At 42.8% G+C, this 17,001-nt stretch overlaps 1 protein-coding gene across 1 annotated transcript; it reads right to left on the bottom strand.

Annotated features, from left to right (window-relative positions):
- Positions 1-206: 206 nt before the first annotated feature.
- ARL13A (ARF like GTPase 13A) lies at positions 207-15,607 on the bottom strand. The gene is made up of 7 exons (XM_015444329.3): positions 15,302-15,607; positions 14,853-14,923; positions 2,877-3,126; positions 1,888-1,993; positions 1,247-1,413; positions 524-614; positions 207-424 (listed from the first exon to the last, which is right to left on the bottom strand). The coding sequence occupies exons 1-7, from the start codon at positions 15,358-15,360 to the stop codon at positions 296-298; spliced, it is 873 nt and encodes a 290-aa protein (XP_015299815.1). The 5' UTR covers positions 15,361-15,607; the 3' UTR covers positions 207-295.
- Positions 15,608-17,001: the final 1,394 nt, after the last annotated feature.

Raw genomic sequence — 17,001 nt, 5'->3', positions numbered from 1 at the left:
ATAAACTTTAAGATAACCCTATAGCCATCTAAAGATCTTGTGTCAACCAGTGCTGGGGCATCATGCTGGACTACCAGAAGATGGTACCCAAGCACCCTTCCTGTACTTCTTCTATTTCTCTTCTCCTAATCACCAACCATAGAGTGAGGAAAGAATTTCAGGCTCAAAATTGGAATACTATTGTAGAAATTGTTAGGGAAGGCCTATGTAAATTTTCTTCTCTAACCACTGATCCAGCATTACCTTCAAAAATATTGTCATCAACGTATGGAGCTGGAGTCTATAAGTCACTCCTTCAATTGTAGTGAAACTTCGTAGTGTTCTGAACTCTAGTTCTCCTAGAACATTCACCTTCTTTCATGGGTTCATCTAAAGCAAATGTTACTGACATATTCTTTTTAGGCCGTAATCTTGTACCTTCTTTCTGTACAGCAAGAAGATGGGGGAGGGGATGGGGAAGTTAGTTGGTGTCCACGTGTTCAGGGATTGGTCACTGAGTATTAACATTTAAAGGGCCATTTACCTGTAGGATTGACTTTAGAGGCTTAGCTTCTGTTGGGCGTTGTTCTAGATGCTGTCTTTTCTCCTTTGACATTCCTGTTCTGGTGGATAAGCTGGGGGAAGATAGAAAGGATAAGAGTAGTAGAAACAGACACACTTCAAGCTTCTTTATCTAGTGCAGCTACTACCCCATCCCTGCCATATGCCTTTGGGCAATGTGACAACAGAGCAGGAGGATGTTTAGGCCTTTTGCTCCTCAAAACTCTGATCACCTCCTATTTTCTTCTTCTTTTTCCTCTTTTCAACATTTCTATCCTCTCCCATCATTCCTCATTATTGGGAGGATTGTAGAACTAGACACTGAGAATCTGGAGTAGGTTCATGGCATTCATCCGTAGAATAATGCCAGTAGGCTCTTTAAGAGGCTTATGTTCATTTTCTCTTCCACATGGCAAATCAGAGATTAGAAACCCTGTTTTGGGGAGGCTGTAATGCTGATAGGTTGGCTTACCTTTATGAAAATCATTCCCCTCACATGACCACTCAAGTTATGCCAGGGGTAGGGTGTACCTAACAATGTTGGAGTGTTGGTGGGCACTGCCGTAGCCCCATTTGAGCCAATGATATCAAGAGACTTGCTCAGTGCCACCCAGAATCCAAGCACCTCCCAGAACTCCTTGCTTGTGAGAAAGACTGATCCCTGTTGCTTTTCTTATCAGTAAATCTCATGGAGGCATCTCAGTACCTGTGTGATGAGCATCTTTCTCCAGAGCCTGTGTTATTCTTGGAGATTGAGATGCTCGAGGTAGGTGGTAGTTGGCAGGTATTAATGACAGCTAATAGCCAGCGCAGTCCTTCAACTATGGGCTGATGGTTTCTTCTTTCAAGGTTTCTGATGGCTGAACATGGCTCCTGTGACAGAAGAGAAGGATGCAGACCTGGAGCCTGGGACCCCTGGGGCCCACAGAACCAGTCACTCTCATTCAAACAGTGGAGGAACACATAAGGTCTGCTATGCCTAGAGAGGCTCTGAGACTTCTAGGAGACACTCAACATTCACATCTGAGAAAGCATAATAAAGCTGAGGTCCTTTAATAAAGTGGTTGTGGTGTCTTGGGTGTGTGACCTTGAGCAAGTCACATAGAGTCTCTGAGCCTTGGCTTTTTTATCCATAAAATGGGGATATTCATGTGTCCACTTTACAGAACTATTTTGAAGGCAGAATGCAATATTTGTTACCACCATCAAGTCAGGAATCACTATGGGTGTTGCCTGACAGCGAAAGACTTTGCCGCAAACCCAACATATGGGGCTGATTATAGAATGGGCCAAGGGCTGCATCTGCTGGGCTCCAGAGGAAGAGGGAAGGAAGGGGTTGACACTTACCACTCGGCATGGGCACTTATTCTCTTTCACTAGCTTCTTTAGAAGTAGATAGTCAATAATATCACAAGGCATGAGGGCTTTCTTCTTGTCTTGTTTGTTTGCTAAGCTAAAACAGAGCATATGAGAGAGGGAGGAAAAAAGAGTGCAAGAGTGAAACCAAAATAGAAGCAAAAGGCGAGAAAAGAAGGGAAAGAGGAGGAGAACAAATTCTACTATAACTGCTACATATCCAGGAATTAGGTTTAAAGACATACCTAATGAGATGAGCTAGACATTTTTCTAGCCAACTCCCAATGAAGGAAAGTATAGCACAAATCATTTGAATCCACGATAGTCCCCCCAGGGCTCATTTCTCACTTCCCCTACATTATGCTATCAAGCTTTAATTAGAATTGCTAACTGGGCTATGAACAGATTTGGAGTTTTTACATCCTTTCCCAAACTCTGTTCATGCTCTAGTTGGGGGTGCTAATGAGGAATGAAAGAGGCATAAAGGGAGTTGGGGGCGGGGATGAGAATTGACTGGCCACCTGCATTGTCACCCTGGAATAAGTGCTAGTTATGTAACTTTTGAGCAATCTGATCAGAGAGGAGGTCATTGGCATCGATTATACAAGATAGGGGTTCTCTGCTATCATGAGGTTTCAGGATCAGAGACCGAAACCAGAAAAGATAATAAGCAAATCCAGGAAGGTAGTATTCAGGAAGAGTCAAGGGGTGGAGGTGGTGGATTCCGCTTTTCATTTCCTTTTGATGCTTCCCTTCAAAATTACCTTTGTACAGTTAGGTAACATGTCCCCCATGGCAGTGTGTGGTAGAAAGTAGCTCTTGAGAACAGACCCCAGAGAATTGGGCCGCTTTACCTCCCTGAGCCTAAGGGAACAGAAGGCCTAGCTGGGTGTGACAAAGGGACCACCCAACCCTTCATTTCTATACTTTTAAGGGTACAAATTGGGAAGCGGAAATAGGACATAAAGGCAGAATCTTACAGTAAGATGGGTTTCCCTGCCACTCTTTTATCAGACAGCAGATGTGTTAAGATGATCTTCACTTCCTGCATGCGTCTTATGTCACTGGAATCCAGGACGAAAACAAGCCCATGGGCCTGTGCATAGTAGTTTGGCCATGCTTCCCGGCCCTTCAGATCTCCATTCAGGTCGTAGATGGAAAGTTCATACTCATCTAACAAAAGTGTAGTCAGTTCCGATTTCATACAATGGTCTGTCTTACTGGGAAGTACTATGCATAGGGGAAAAGAGGAGAAGCAATCACTTAGATGGAAACTCCATACTCATCTAACAGCAGTAGAGTCAGTTCCGATTTCATACAGTTGTCTATCCTACTGGGAAGTACTATGCAGAGGAGAAGAGAGGAAAAGCAATCACAAAGTAGGGAATTATAGTTAGATCAAATAATTTGTTGAACCCTGACTAGAGCCTGCTCTGAGAAATCCCACTGAAGCATCCTGCCACCCTGCCCATACTTGGGTACTATCTTCCTAAATAATCGCTTTACCCATACTATCCTCTCCTGGCTCAGTAACCTTTAGTGCGTGTCCACTGCTTCCAGATATAATACAGACTCCTTCACCTCCTAACCTGCCAGACCTATCTCCTAGTGCTATAACCTGACGGGTGTCCACACTGTCCCTGGTACATACCAAATCTGTTCTTCCCTTGGCTCCTTTGCCCCTACTTCTCCCACTCTACATCAATGTCATGCTTTCTCTTGCCCTGGGATTTTACAAGATGTCATTCTCTCTGCTTAGAACACTTCTACTCTTTGCTCAGTTAATGCCTATTTTTAAAAATGTCAATTTTGATCTTGTTTATTCTAGAGTTTTCCCACACACCACCAGCCATCTGGATAAGGTACCTTTCTTCTGAGTTTACCATTGTCATAGCACATATTACAGTGTTGTAAATTCTATGGTTTATTTATCTGGGTTATAAACTGCAACAGGACGGGAACCCTTTCAATTTTATTGAAATTTATTCACCATTATATCCATGATGCCAAGCACATTCATTATTGAATTAATCTGATAAATGAATGAATGAACAGAAGGTCCTTCTCTCCCACCCTTCAATACCCAGCTCAAGTACTGTTTAGGAAGACTTCTCTGGCCTGTCCACTTCGCACTTCTCTCTCTCTTGTTGAGCACATGGTCTGTTGAGCTGGTCCTTCACCTCTTTTTGTGCTTACTTTGTCTCTCCAACTAAAACATAAGCTATATGAGGGAGGATGTTTGTATTACCATACACACAGTAAGTGTTCAATAAATGTTTATGGTGGTTGTTCCTGTAGATGAAGGTATGAAGTTGTCTTCCACATATGTCTTCCAAGAAACCATGCTAGACTTAGACACATTTTCCTTTGAAAAGCTATAGCCAGAACATAAAATCTCACAGGGAATTCCATACCTCATTCAGCTCCCATAGAAATGGAGTCGAAAACGGCAGTCTTGGCTGGGCATGGTGGCTCGCGCCTGTAATCCCAGCACTTTGGGAGGCTGAGGTGGGCGGATCACCTGAGGTTAGGAGTTCAAGACCAGCCTGGCCACCCTGGCAAAACCACATGTCTACTAACATACACACACACACACAAAAAAACCCAGCCAGGTGTGGTGGCACACACCTGTAATCCCAGCTACTTGGGAGGCTGAGGCAGGAGAATCACTTGAGCCCTGAAGAAAGAGGTTGCGGTGAGCTGAGATCACGCCACTGCACTCCAGCATGGGGGACAAGAGTGAAACTCCATCTCAAAAAAATAAACAAACAAACAAAAACAAACAAAAAGAATGAAAATGGAAAACGGCAGCATTTATATGCATTCCAGTCTGTTGAACTGACCATTCTAGCCTAGGTCTCTTCCCACATTAGTAGCAAAATGACTTTATATATTCTCTATACCCATACCTGGGAGCACTAAGACTAGAATTCATAACTTCTTATTTGTAGTCTTAGATCTGCATGTGACATTTTCCATAGGACTGCCAAAATGAGTCATTAATGTGAAAAGTTAGTAATATGCTTTTGGGTCTTTGGAAATGAGAATACATATATATGTATGTGTATGTATATATTATTATTATGTTTAAATGTGATTTTCATAACATCTCTTCTGATTTCATGTTAGGCAATGAACTTTTAAATTATAGCTTTCAGATAAAATAATTTTCAGCCACAACTTTGATGTGATATTTGCTATATCTGTATTAGACTACTCAAAAATAATAAGTGGGCCAGGGACGGTGGCTCACACCTGTAATCCCAGCACTTTGGGAGGCCGAGGCAGGCAGATCACCTGAGGTCAGGAGTTCAAGACCAGCCTGGCCAACATGGTGAAACCTTGTCTCCACTAAAAATACAAAAATTAGCCAGGCGTGGTGGCGGGCACCTGTAATCCCAGCTACTTGGGAGGCTGAAGCAGGAGAATCACTTGAACCCAGGAGGCAGAGGTTGCAGTGAGCTGAGATCTCACCATTGCACTTCAGCCTGGGCAACAGAGCAAGATGTCTGTCTCAAATTAAAAAAAAAAAAAAGTGACTAGGTTAAAACTCTAAAGGTAATATTAGAGTTTCCTTCATCAAGAAAAGCTTTATATATTTTTTTGCCCTGTCAGAGAAAAAAATTTTTTTCCTTAGTTTTCTTTTTCTTTTTACTTGAAACCTTACCAGTTCCTTCAGTTAGTGCATTCTATTGTTGGTGAACCCTAGATGCTGTGAGCAGTTGTTCCCTGACAATTTACATTTATCTTATTTCCTCTATTAAAGTATAAACACTCTAAGGACAGGTACTGAGTCTGATTCATCTCTGTATCCCTAGTGAAGTGTTTCAGAAAGCATGGTCCGGGCACCATATAATTGAGAATTATGCAGGGGTGATTGTTAAAGCCTAGTCCAGACCAAATGAATCAAAACCTCTAGGCTTGGAACACAAGTATTTGCATGTTTAATGAACTCCCTATGGTTAACAAAATCCTGAGGTGATTCTTCTGCACTTTAAAGCTTGAGTACCACTACCCTAGAGAGCCATGAAACTCATGCCTGATTGTGTCTCAGCATCATCTGATGAGCTTGTTAAGATACAGATTCCATGCTACACACCTGTAATCCCAGCTACTTGGAAGACTGAGGTGGGAGGATCGCTTGAGCCTGGGCAATCAAGGCTGTAGTGAGCCATGATCACACCATTGTACCACTGCACCCCAGTCTGGGTGACAGAGTGAGACTCTCTCAAAAAAGAAAAAAAAAATGGAAACTGTAGATTCCATAGGCCCTTCCCAGACCAAAGTTTTTGAATCTCCAGGTCCCCTGTCAGTAGGGTTGAAAGCTCTCCAGGTGACTCTGGTTACGGTTACTGGTTCTCAGTATTCACTGTTCTCCATGATCACCTGTAGAGCATTGTATTTATTTATTTATTTATTTATTTATTTATTTATTTATTTATTTATAAGCCTGGAGTGCAGTGGCACCATCTCGGCTCACTACACCCTTTGCCTCCCAGGTTCAAGCAATTCTCTTACCTCAGCCTCCTGTGTAGCTGAGATTACAGCCCCCCGCCACCACACCCAGCCAATTTTTGTATTTTTAGTAGAGACGGGGTTTCACCATGTTGGTCAGGCTGGTCTCAAACTCCTGACCTTAGGTGATCCGCCCACCTCGGCCTCCCAAAGTGCTGGGATTACAGGCGTGAGTCACCACACCCAGCCATCCCCAGGCCTCGTTCTCTTAGGGTTTGAGTCCATAGATCTGGGGTGGGGCTGAAGCATCGTGACTTTTTTAAAAAGCTCCCCAGGTGATTGAAATATATAGCCAGGTTTGAAAGGCACTAGTCTAAATGTCCTCATTTAGGGCACCTGCTTGTGCCAGTGGTTGGGTTTCTTCTTGCCTTACATGACCATGCCAGACAAAAGAGTTTTAGTGAATGGTGTCAATAATAATGACTTGGAGGAGGTGGCATAAGATGGCCAAATAGAATCCTTCAGTGATGGTCACCCCTGCAGGAACACCAAATTGAACAACTATCCACATGAAAGCACCTTCATAAGAACCAAAAATCAGGTGAGCGATCATAGTACCTGGTTATAACATCCGTATTTTTTTCTTTTTTTGAGACAGGGTCTCACTCTGTCGCCCGTGCTGGAGTGCAGTGGCTCAGTCTCAGCTCACTGCAGCCTTGACATCCTAGACTCAAGTGATCCTCCCACCTTAGCCTCCTGAGTCACTGGGATTATAGGCATGTGTCACCATTCCTGGCTAATTTTTGTATTTTTTTTTTTTTTTTGTAGACAGTTTTAGCATGTTGCCCAGGCTGGTCTTGAACTCCTGGGCTCAAGCGATCTGCCTGCCCTGGCCTTCCAAAGTGCTGGGATTACAGGCATGAGCCCTCGCACCCCACCTTGGTTATAACATCATGTCAAGGAAAGAGGCACTGAAGAGGGTAGGAAAGACAGTCTTGAATCACCAGTACCACCCTTTCCTCATCCCTGGCAGCACCACATGGCACAGAGAGAGAATCTGTGCTTGGAAGAGAGAGTGCAGTGATTGTAGGACTTTGGATTGGAACTCAGTGCTGCCCTGTCACAGCAGAAAACTACATAGGGCAGAATTTGCCTAGCACTTATGGAGGAAGCATTTAGACCAGCCCTAGCCAGAGGGAAATTGCCCATTCCAACAGTTGGAACCTGAGTTCCGGCAAGCCCTGCCACCATGGCCTGAAGTGCTCTGGGGTGCTAAATAAATTTGAAAGGCAGTCCAGGCCACAAGGACTGCAGTTCCTGGGCAAGTCCTGGTACTGTGATGGGCTTGGAGCCAAGGACTTAGGGGGCATGCAACCTAGTGAGTCACCAGCCAGAGTGACTAAGGGAAGTGCTTGTGTCACCCCTCCCCCTAGTGCCAGGCAGCACAGCTTGCAGCTCCAGGAGGAGAGGGAAGAGTAAAGAGAACATTGTCTTACAACTTGAATACCAGCTCAGCCACAGGAAAATAAAGTACCAAGCAGAGTCCTGAGGTCCCCATTTCAGGCCATGGCTCCCCGATGACAGTTCTAGACCCATTCTGGGCCAGAAGGGAACCCAGTGCCCAGAAGGGAAGGACCCAGTCTTGACAGGATTCACCACCACCTGACTAAAGAGCCCTTAGGCCTGAGTAAACATCCCAAGCAAGTGCCAGGCAGCAGTCACCATGGGCCTTGGGCAAGACCTGGTATTGTGCTGGCTTCAGGTGTGACCCAGCACATTTTCAGCAGTGGTGGCCATCAGGAGAGACTCCTGCTTGAGGAAAGGAGAGAGAAGAGTAAAAAGGACTTTGTCTTGCAACTTCAGTACTAACTCAGCCACAGTGAAATACAGCACCAAGCAGACTCCTAAAGTCCCTGATTCCAGGCCTTAGCTCCTGGAGGGCATTTCTAGACTCACCTTGGGCCAGAAAGGAAAACGCTGCCCTGAAGAGAGAGACCCAGGCCTGGCAGGACTCACTGCCTGCTAACTAAAGAGCTCAGGCCTTGAATAAACATTGGTGGTAGCCAGGCTATAGTCACTATGGGATCGGGGCTGTGATGGCCAATTCTGCTTGAGGAAAGGAGAGAGGAATATAGAGAGGACTTTGTCTTGCAACCTGGGTACTTGTTCAGCCCCAGTAAAATAAAGCACCAAGCAGATTTCTAAAGCCCCTGACCCCAGGCCCTAGCTCCTGGTGGCATTTCTAGACTCACCCTGGGCCAGAAAGGAACCTGCTGCACTGAAGGAAAATACCCTTTCCTGGCAGGATTCATCAGCTACTGACTGAAGTGCCCTTGGACCTTGAATAAATATCAGGGATAACCAGGAAATAGTTGCCACAGGCCTTGGGTGAGACCCAGTACTGTTGGCTTCATGTGTGACTCAGCACAGTCTCAGTGGTGGTGGCCACAGGAGTGTTTGTATCACCCCTTCCCCAACTCCAGGCAGCTCAGCACAGAGAGAGAGAGAGAGACTCCATTTGCTTGGGAGAAGGTAAGGGAAAAGAACAAGAGACTTTGCCTGGTAAACCAGGGAATTCTCTCAGATCTTACCCAAGACCACCAAAATGGTACCTCTACAGCTTTACAAGAGTCACAGCATTACTAGGCTTAGGGTGTCCCCTAATGCGTATACAGCTTCAGTGACCAAAGATTTGATCACAACACTCAATTCCCTTTGAGTCCTTCTCAAGAAGGATGGGTAAAAACAACCCCAGTCTGCATAGATTAAATACCTAACTTTTCAATGCCCAGACTTTGATGAACATCAATAAACATCAAGACCATCCAGGAAAAATGACCTCACCAAAAGAGCTAAATAAGGCACCAGTAACATTATGGAGTGACAGAGATAAGTGACCTTTCAGACAGATAATTCAAAATAGTTTTGAGGAAGATCAATGAAATCCAAGATAACACAAAGAAGGAATTCAGAATCTATCGGATAAGTTTAACAAAGATTGAAATAAGAGAGAGTGGCATGATATACTTAAAGTATATCAAGGAAAAAAACTTTTATCCTAGAATATTATATCCAGCAAAATTATCCTTCAAACATGAAGGAGAAATAAAGTATTTCCCAGACAAACAAAAGCTGAGGGATTTTTGTCAACACCAGACCTCTCCTCCAAGAAATGCTAAAGGGAGTACTTCAACCTGAAAGAAAAGGATGTTAATGAGCAATAAGAAATCACCTGAAGGTATAAAACCCACTGGTAACAGCAACTCACACAGACAAATACATAGTATTGTTATAATACTGTAATTGTGGTGTGTAAACTACTCATAGCTTCAGTACAAAGAATAAAAGATGAACCTATCAAAAGTAACAACTACAGCAACTTTTAAAGACAGTATAATAAGATATAAATAGAAACAACAAAAAGTTACAAAGCAGAGGGGATGAAGTTAAAGTGTACAATTAATATTAGTTTTCTCTTTGCTTGTTTTTGCAATCACATTTTTCATCAGTTTAAAATAATGGGGTCTCCAGGGGGCAGTGGGTGAATATTTTAAAAAATGGGTTATAAGATGTTATTTGCGGCCGAGCGCGGTGGCTCAAGCCTGTAATCCCAGCATTTTGGGAGGCCGAGATGGGCGGATCACGAGGTCAGGAGATCGAGACCATCCTGGCTAACATGGTGAAACCCCGTCTCTACTAAAAAATACAAAAAAAAAACCAAACTAGCCGGGCGAGGTGGCGGGCGCCTGTAGTCCCAGCTACTCGGGAGGCTGAGGCAGGAAAATGGCGTAAACCCGGGAGGCGGAGCATGCAGTGAGCGTCTCAAAAAAAAAAAAAAAAAAAAAAAAGATGTTATTTGCAAGCCCCATGGTAACTTCAAATCAAAAAACCTACAACAGATAGACAAAAAATATAAAGCAATACATCAAAACATACTACGAGAGAAAATCACTTTCACAAAAAGGAAGACAGGAAGGAAGGAAGGAAAAGACCTCAAAATAACCAGAAAGCAAATAACAAAGTGTCAGTAGTAAGTCCTTATTAATAATAACATTGAATATAAATGGACTAAACTCTCCAATCAAAAGACATAGGGTGGCTGAGTGGATTAAAAAACAACAACAACATGATCTGTTTCCTACAAGAAACACACTTCATCTATAAATACACATATAAACTAAAAGGGATAGAAAATTATATTCTATACAAATAGAAACCCAAAAGAGCGGGAGTAGCTATACTTCAGACAAAACGGGTTTCAAGACAAAAGCTATAAAAAGAGACCAAGAATGTCATATAATGATAAGGGGGTCAATTCAGCAAGTGTATATAACAATTATATGTGCACTGAACACTGGAGCACCCAGATATACAAAGCAAGTATTATTAGAGCTAAAGAGAGAGAGATAGACCCCAATACAGTAATAATTGGAGATTTCAGCACCCCACTTTCAGCATTGGACAGATTATCCAGATCAACAATGAAACACTGTACCTAATCTGCACTATAGAGCAAATGGACCTCATAGATATTTACAGAACATTTCATCCCATGAATGCAGGATATACATTCTTCTCCTCAGCATATTGATCATTCTGGCAAGGCTGTGGAGAAAGAGGGACCCTCATACACTGTTGATGAGAACATAAATTATGTTCCACTATGAAAGTTCCTCAAAAAACTAAACATAGAACTACCATGTGATGCAGCAATCCACCTGCTGTGTATATATCCAAAAGAAAGGAAATCAGTATGTCAAAGAGATATCTGGTGTCCCATGTTTATTGCAGCACTGTTCACAATAGCCCAGATTTGGAAGCAACCTAAGTGTCCATCAACAGATGAATGGATGAAGAAAATGTGGTACTTATACACAATGGAGTACTATTCAGCCATAAAAAAGAATAAAATATTGTCATTTGCAGCAACACGGACAGAACAAGTACATGATATTAACTTAAATAAGCCAGGCACAGAAAGATAAATTTCATATGTTCTCACTCATTTGTGGAAGCCCTAGAGTAAAATAATTGAACTCATGGAGATAAAGAGTAGAAGAACACAGCCGGGTGTGGTGGTTCATGCCTATAATCCTAGCACTTCGGGAGGCCAAAGCAGGCAGATCACCTGAGATCAGGAGTTCCAGACCAGCCTGGCCAACATGGTGAGACCTCGTCTCTAATAAAAATACAAAAATAAGCCAGGTGTGGTGGCACATGCCTGTAACCCTGGCTACTCGGGAGGCTGAGGTAGGAGAATTGCTTGAACTCAGGAGGTGGAGGTTGCAGTGAGCTGAGATTGTGCCACTGCACTCCAGTCTGAGCAATAGAGCGAGACTCTGTCTCAAAAAAAAAAAAAAAAAAAGAGAGAGAGAGTAGCATAGTTACTAGAGGGTGGAAAGGGTAGTGAGGGGAGGGAATGGGACGGTTAATGGGTACAAAAATATAGTTAAGATCTAGTATTTGATAGCACAACAGAGTGACTATAGTCAGCAATAATTTGTTGTACATTTAGAATAACTGAGGGAGTACAACTGGAATGTTTGTAACACAAATAAATGGTGAATGCTTGAGGTGATGGATATCCCATTTACCCTGATTTGATTATTACACATTGTATGCCTATATCAACGTATCTCACATATCTCATAAATATATACACCTACAATGTACCCATACAAATTTAACAAATTTTTAAAAATGTCTTGTGTGCCAAAATATTTTATAGCTGGTGTCTTCAAGTGTTCACAGTATTACTTGCAGACGGGCATTTCCTTCCTAGGCAATTATCTGTTCTTGGCAATCAGCTTAAAAACATTCGCAGCAGCTGGGCGCAGTGGTTTAAGCCTGTAATCCCGCCACTTTGGGAGGCCGAGGCGGGTGGATCACCTGAGGTCAGGAGTTTGAGACCAGCCTGACCAACATGGTGAGACCCTGTCTCTACTAAATACAAAAAGTTAGCTGGGCGTGGTGGCACATGCCTGTAATCCCAGCTACTTGGAGGCTGAGGCAGGAGAATCCCTTGAATCCAGGAGGCTGAGGTTGCAGTGAGCCGAGATTGCTCCATTGCACTCCAGCCTGGGCAACAAGAGTGAAACTCCGTCTCAAAAAACAAACAACAACAACAACAAAACATTTGCAGGGACAAGGGAGGTAAATTATTCAATTTTGGGCACAGAGTAACCTACTAGATTGATTCTGATGGTCCTGCATAGACAGAGGTGGCCTGAGACATTCTTCAGAATGTGATATCAGTGCCCATTAAAAAATTATCTGTGAATGTAGTCACAACCAATAGATTTATGAATAATCCCCCAGATATTCACTGAGAACAAGGCAAGTTATGCAGTAACAAAATAAATAGATTTTAGGCAGTGTCCTCTAGGAATTAAAATGGGAAACAGACAGTATTCTCACAGGCAAAATAGCATACCGGTAATTGCAGGTGAGTGCTTCCAAAAGCTGGCTGGCCATCAGAAACCCCTGAGGAGTTCTTAAAATATGGATTCCTAGGGCCCACCCAGACAAAAGGGAATCCAGGGATGAGGTTGAGTTGGGGCTCTAGAAAATTATCCCCACTTTTTTCAATAATCTTGTGATTTTTGCTGGCTCCTGGATTTTTCCTGCTGCTATTTACCTTCTTAAACATTTCTGCCTATCAGAGAATTGGGAGAAGCAAGGAGTTAAGTTTGTTTCCTACAAGGGGGGATACAAAGCTGAACCCATTGGCTAAAATGTGAGGCTTGGAGCTGCTAATGGGACAGAGGAAGTTGTTACAGAAAATGGCAACATGTCGTCGGGCGCAGTGGCTCACACCTATAATTCCAGCACTTCGGGAGGCTGAGGCAGGAGGATTGCTTGAGGCCAGGAGTTCCAGACCAGCCTGGCCAACATGGTGAAACCCTATCTCTACTAAAATCCAAAAAAAAATTAGCCAGGTGTGGTGGTGCATACCTGTAATCCCAGCTACTCGGGAGGTTGAGGCATGTGAATCGCTTGAACCTGGGAGGCGGAGGTTGCAGTGAACTGAGATTGCACCACTGCGCTCCAGCCTGGGCAACAGAGTGAGACTCCGTCTCGGAGAAAAAAAAAAAAAAAAAACAAAGAAAATGGCAACATGTTGTCTTAGGTGAATGGTGGAATGGGGGAGAACATCCATTCCATGAATATTTATTGAATACCTACCTGAAAATGCTAAAAGACCACAGGCTAAAGATACAGAGAGGAAAAAATCCATTATTTCTCTCAAGAGGCTCACAATTTAGGGGATGGACTTACAATTGCCTGATGATGTAATAAGTGCATGCCAGAGCGATGCATGGAAGAGTGGGAGCTGAGGCAGGAGGGCACTGATAGGGAAGGCTTTCCTGAGGTCAAGCTGGGCTGTGACTTGAGGCGTTTGATTTAGCAGGTAGATAATGGCAGAGGTAAAATGCTAGGTAGTGGGATAACATGTACAGAACTAGAAAAGGGGGATGGCAAGTCATTTGTTGTGGCTGTATCAGAGGGCATGTGCAGAGAGCATGGGAAATGAAGTTGGAGGAGGACTCAGGGACCAACTCATAGAAGGCTTTGTGTGCTGCTAAGAAACTTGAGTTTTATCTTGAAGATAATGGCATTGAACAGTTTTGAGCAGGGAAGTGCCATGATCAGACTTTTGTATTAAGTCCTTCTGGTAGCTATGTGGATTAAATACTGGGAGAACAACTGGAGATGACAAGATCAGCCAGAAGGCTCCTGCTGTAGTTCAAGGAAATTGATGAGCACTTCAGGTAGGTCAGTGGCAGAGGAGTCAGGTTAGCCTTTTTTGGCATCAGGGATGCCAGGTTAGATAAAACTCAACCACGTCATCATACTACTTCATTTATTCAGTAAACATGGATGGAGGGCATCCTGTGACAGACAGTGCTGGCTTCTTTGATTGGTCCTTAATAAGTAGTATAGTACCTTTCTGAAATTCTGTGTAACTGCTTCTTGAAATGTCAAGATACTGAACTAGAGACCTGGTATTAAACTTGCACATATCGGAACTGACAACATTTCTCAAGCTCCAACTCTCTATATTAGCTGTCACAGAATTTCATGTTATTAAACTTCTTTATCATCCCACACTTGTCTCTCTTATCTAGACCAAATTCCACTTTAATTGAGCCCTGAAACTAGACATCATTTCAAACATGCTATCCTTCATAATTAACTGCAATGATTTACATAGTTTGAACTTATGCATACTGACCCTATGAAAGGACTTTCAATTAGGATAGCTTGTAAAGGGAGCAGGTGACAGACATTACATAAACAGGCTGTTTATGTAATGTGGGGAAGGGAGGGAGGGAGGGAGAGAGACAGTGTGTGTTGGAAGGTGTTTATGCGCAAAAAAAAAAAAAAAAAAAAAGGGAAACTGAGGGCCATGAAGTAATGCTAGGAAGGAATGATTATTTCACTGGATTCTGGGGTCCATGGGAGACCCACACCAGTATCTAATGCTCTCAGTTCCTTACATTTTTGGAATGCCTCCACAAGAACAGTTTTGCCTGAGTTGTTCAAGCCAATGATAGGGATGGTCACATTCCTAGAAATGAAAAAGAAAAATGAGCCAAAGTCTTAAAACAGTTAGGTTTTAGGCTAAACAGAGAGTTATACTCTTCCTTAGTGTTTGGGATTCTGCCTGCAGTAATCTCAGTGCATGTACCATAAAAGGCCCAGCCAAAGCAGTAGAAGGTGGTATGGGAGTCCCTCATCAAAGCCCCCAAGGATGCTTTTCTTCCCTGATTCGCTTAACCTTGTACAATTGGCCATCCCTCCTCAACCCTGCTCCCAATCTTACAAACAACTGCTTAATCACTTCAACTAACAATATATATTATGAAGATTTGTACCTTGAGGGACTATGGGCAGATTTGTGGGAGGAAATAGTGGAATAGGCCTAGGGAAATAATTGTAATATTACCTTCGTGTCTCTTCTGTTGTCTTTAGCCAAGAGCAGCAGGAGGTCAAAAGCCGGAACATGATTCATCTTAGTTCTTAAATATTAAGAGAAGAAAGAAAATAAGAAATAAGTTCCATTATAAACACTGAGCCTTTAGTCAGCTTATGACTAAACAGGTGCTGATAAACAGAAAGCCTGGGATTGTTAGAAGTCTATTACTTTATTCTATCCAACTGTGTCTATAAATGTCATAGAAGGAGGGACTGGTTATTCTCAATTGCAGTGACAAGTTCTGTGCTAATGAGTAGCTTTCTTCAAAATGGGGTGATTTCTTAGTATAGCAGCCTACACAGACATAATCAGATGTGGCCTATCCCTTCAGCCATAGTTCATCCTTGTTAAGAATATCTTTATTCAACCTTGTGGAGGTTGGGATGATGCCTAAGAGAAGAACCAACTTAGGCTTCCAGAAGGAACTATTGGGAGACCTGTTCCAAGTACCAATAATGTCTCTTCTTCAAAGATGTGGGCATTGGTGACCCGCTATTAGAGATTTTTTTACAATTTTTGGAGCTATCAGGGACCTTAGAGATAATCTATTCTAATGGATTTCAAACATTAATCCAGGTGTCCCATACTCAAAGATTGCCAGGGAGCTGCATAAGCTTCCCAGGTGATGTCAATGCACAGCTGGATTTAGAAGTGAATGCCTAAGTAAAAAGGATAATTTAGGCAATCACTTCAAGGTTCATCCATGGAAAGCAGATTGTTTCCACTTTTTGGCTCTTATGAATAATGCTGCTATAAACATTTGTATATAAGTTTTTGTGTGGATATGTTTTCTCTTGGGTATATACCTAGGAGTATTACTGCTGGGTTATGTAATAAATCTATATTTAACCTCTTGAGGAACTGCCAGACTGTTATGCAAAATGGCTACAACATCTTACATTCCCACCAGTAATGCTTGTTTTTTTGTTTACAGCTATCCTAGTGGGTGTGAGGTAGGTTTTTATTTATATTTCCCTAGTGACTAATTACAGTTGACCGTTGAACAACATGGGTTTGAACTGCATGAGTCTACTTATACCAGGCTTTTTTTTTTTTTTTCGACCGAATGAGGATATTTGTGAATGTGAAACCATGTATATGCAGGGCTAACTTTTCATATATATGGGTTTCATAGCGCCAACTGCAGGATTTGAGAATGCACAGATTTTGGTATATGAGGGGGTCCAGAAGCCCATTTCCCCCAAGTTTACTGAGGGACAACTATATGTTGAAGCCCAGAATTGGAGGAAGCCCTGGCTGGGTTAGCAAAGTACTTCAATTGATGCTTAGATGGGCCTTGCTTAGCTATCTTATGAGCACAGTTTATGTGCTAACTTATTAAGGGATAATTTATCAGGGTTCTGCAGAGTCATCCAGTCATTTACTGGTCTGGAGAGTTGCCATTCCAAAATACTCACATTTCATAGCATTTGTTATAGCACAGCTCACGCCCTAGGAGATCATTAGGTTTCCCATAAAGACGTCCTGGATAATGGCTCTGGCTTATGCCAGACAAAAGAGAAACCTTATATATGGCCTGTGATCAAAACCAGCCTTACTCCAGTTTTGCACATGAAGCTGATATGACCAGGAGCCTGAAACATCAGAGCCTAATTGTCTGGGTTCCATGATAGCCATCTCCCTTGGAGGAGAGGCCAGTAACTGCTTCA

Source organism: Macaca fascicularis, chromosome X (assembly GCF_037993035.2).
Source record: "Macaca fascicularis isolate 582-1 chromosome X, T2T-MFA8v1.1".
Taxonomy (NCBI): Eukaryota; Metazoa; Chordata; class Mammalia; order Primates; family Cercopithecidae; genus Macaca; species Macaca fascicularis.
The sequence above is the reverse complement of the archived record's forward strand: the minus strand, read 5'-3'. Positions and strand labels throughout refer to the sequence as shown.

Coding starts and splice junctions, on each gene's coding strand:
- ARL13A (XM_015444329.3), bottom strand. CDS start 15,360: ATGTTCCGGCTTTTGACCTCCTGCTGCTCTTGGCTAAAGACAACAGAA. Junction 1,414..1,887: donor ATAAGTGCCCATGCCGAGTG/GTAAGTGTCAAC, acceptor CTTCTGTCACAG/GAGCCATGTTCAGCCATCAG. Junction 615..1,246: donor GAAAGATGCTCATCACACAG/GTACTGAGATGC, acceptor ATCTTCCCCCAG/CTTATCCACCAGAACAGGAA.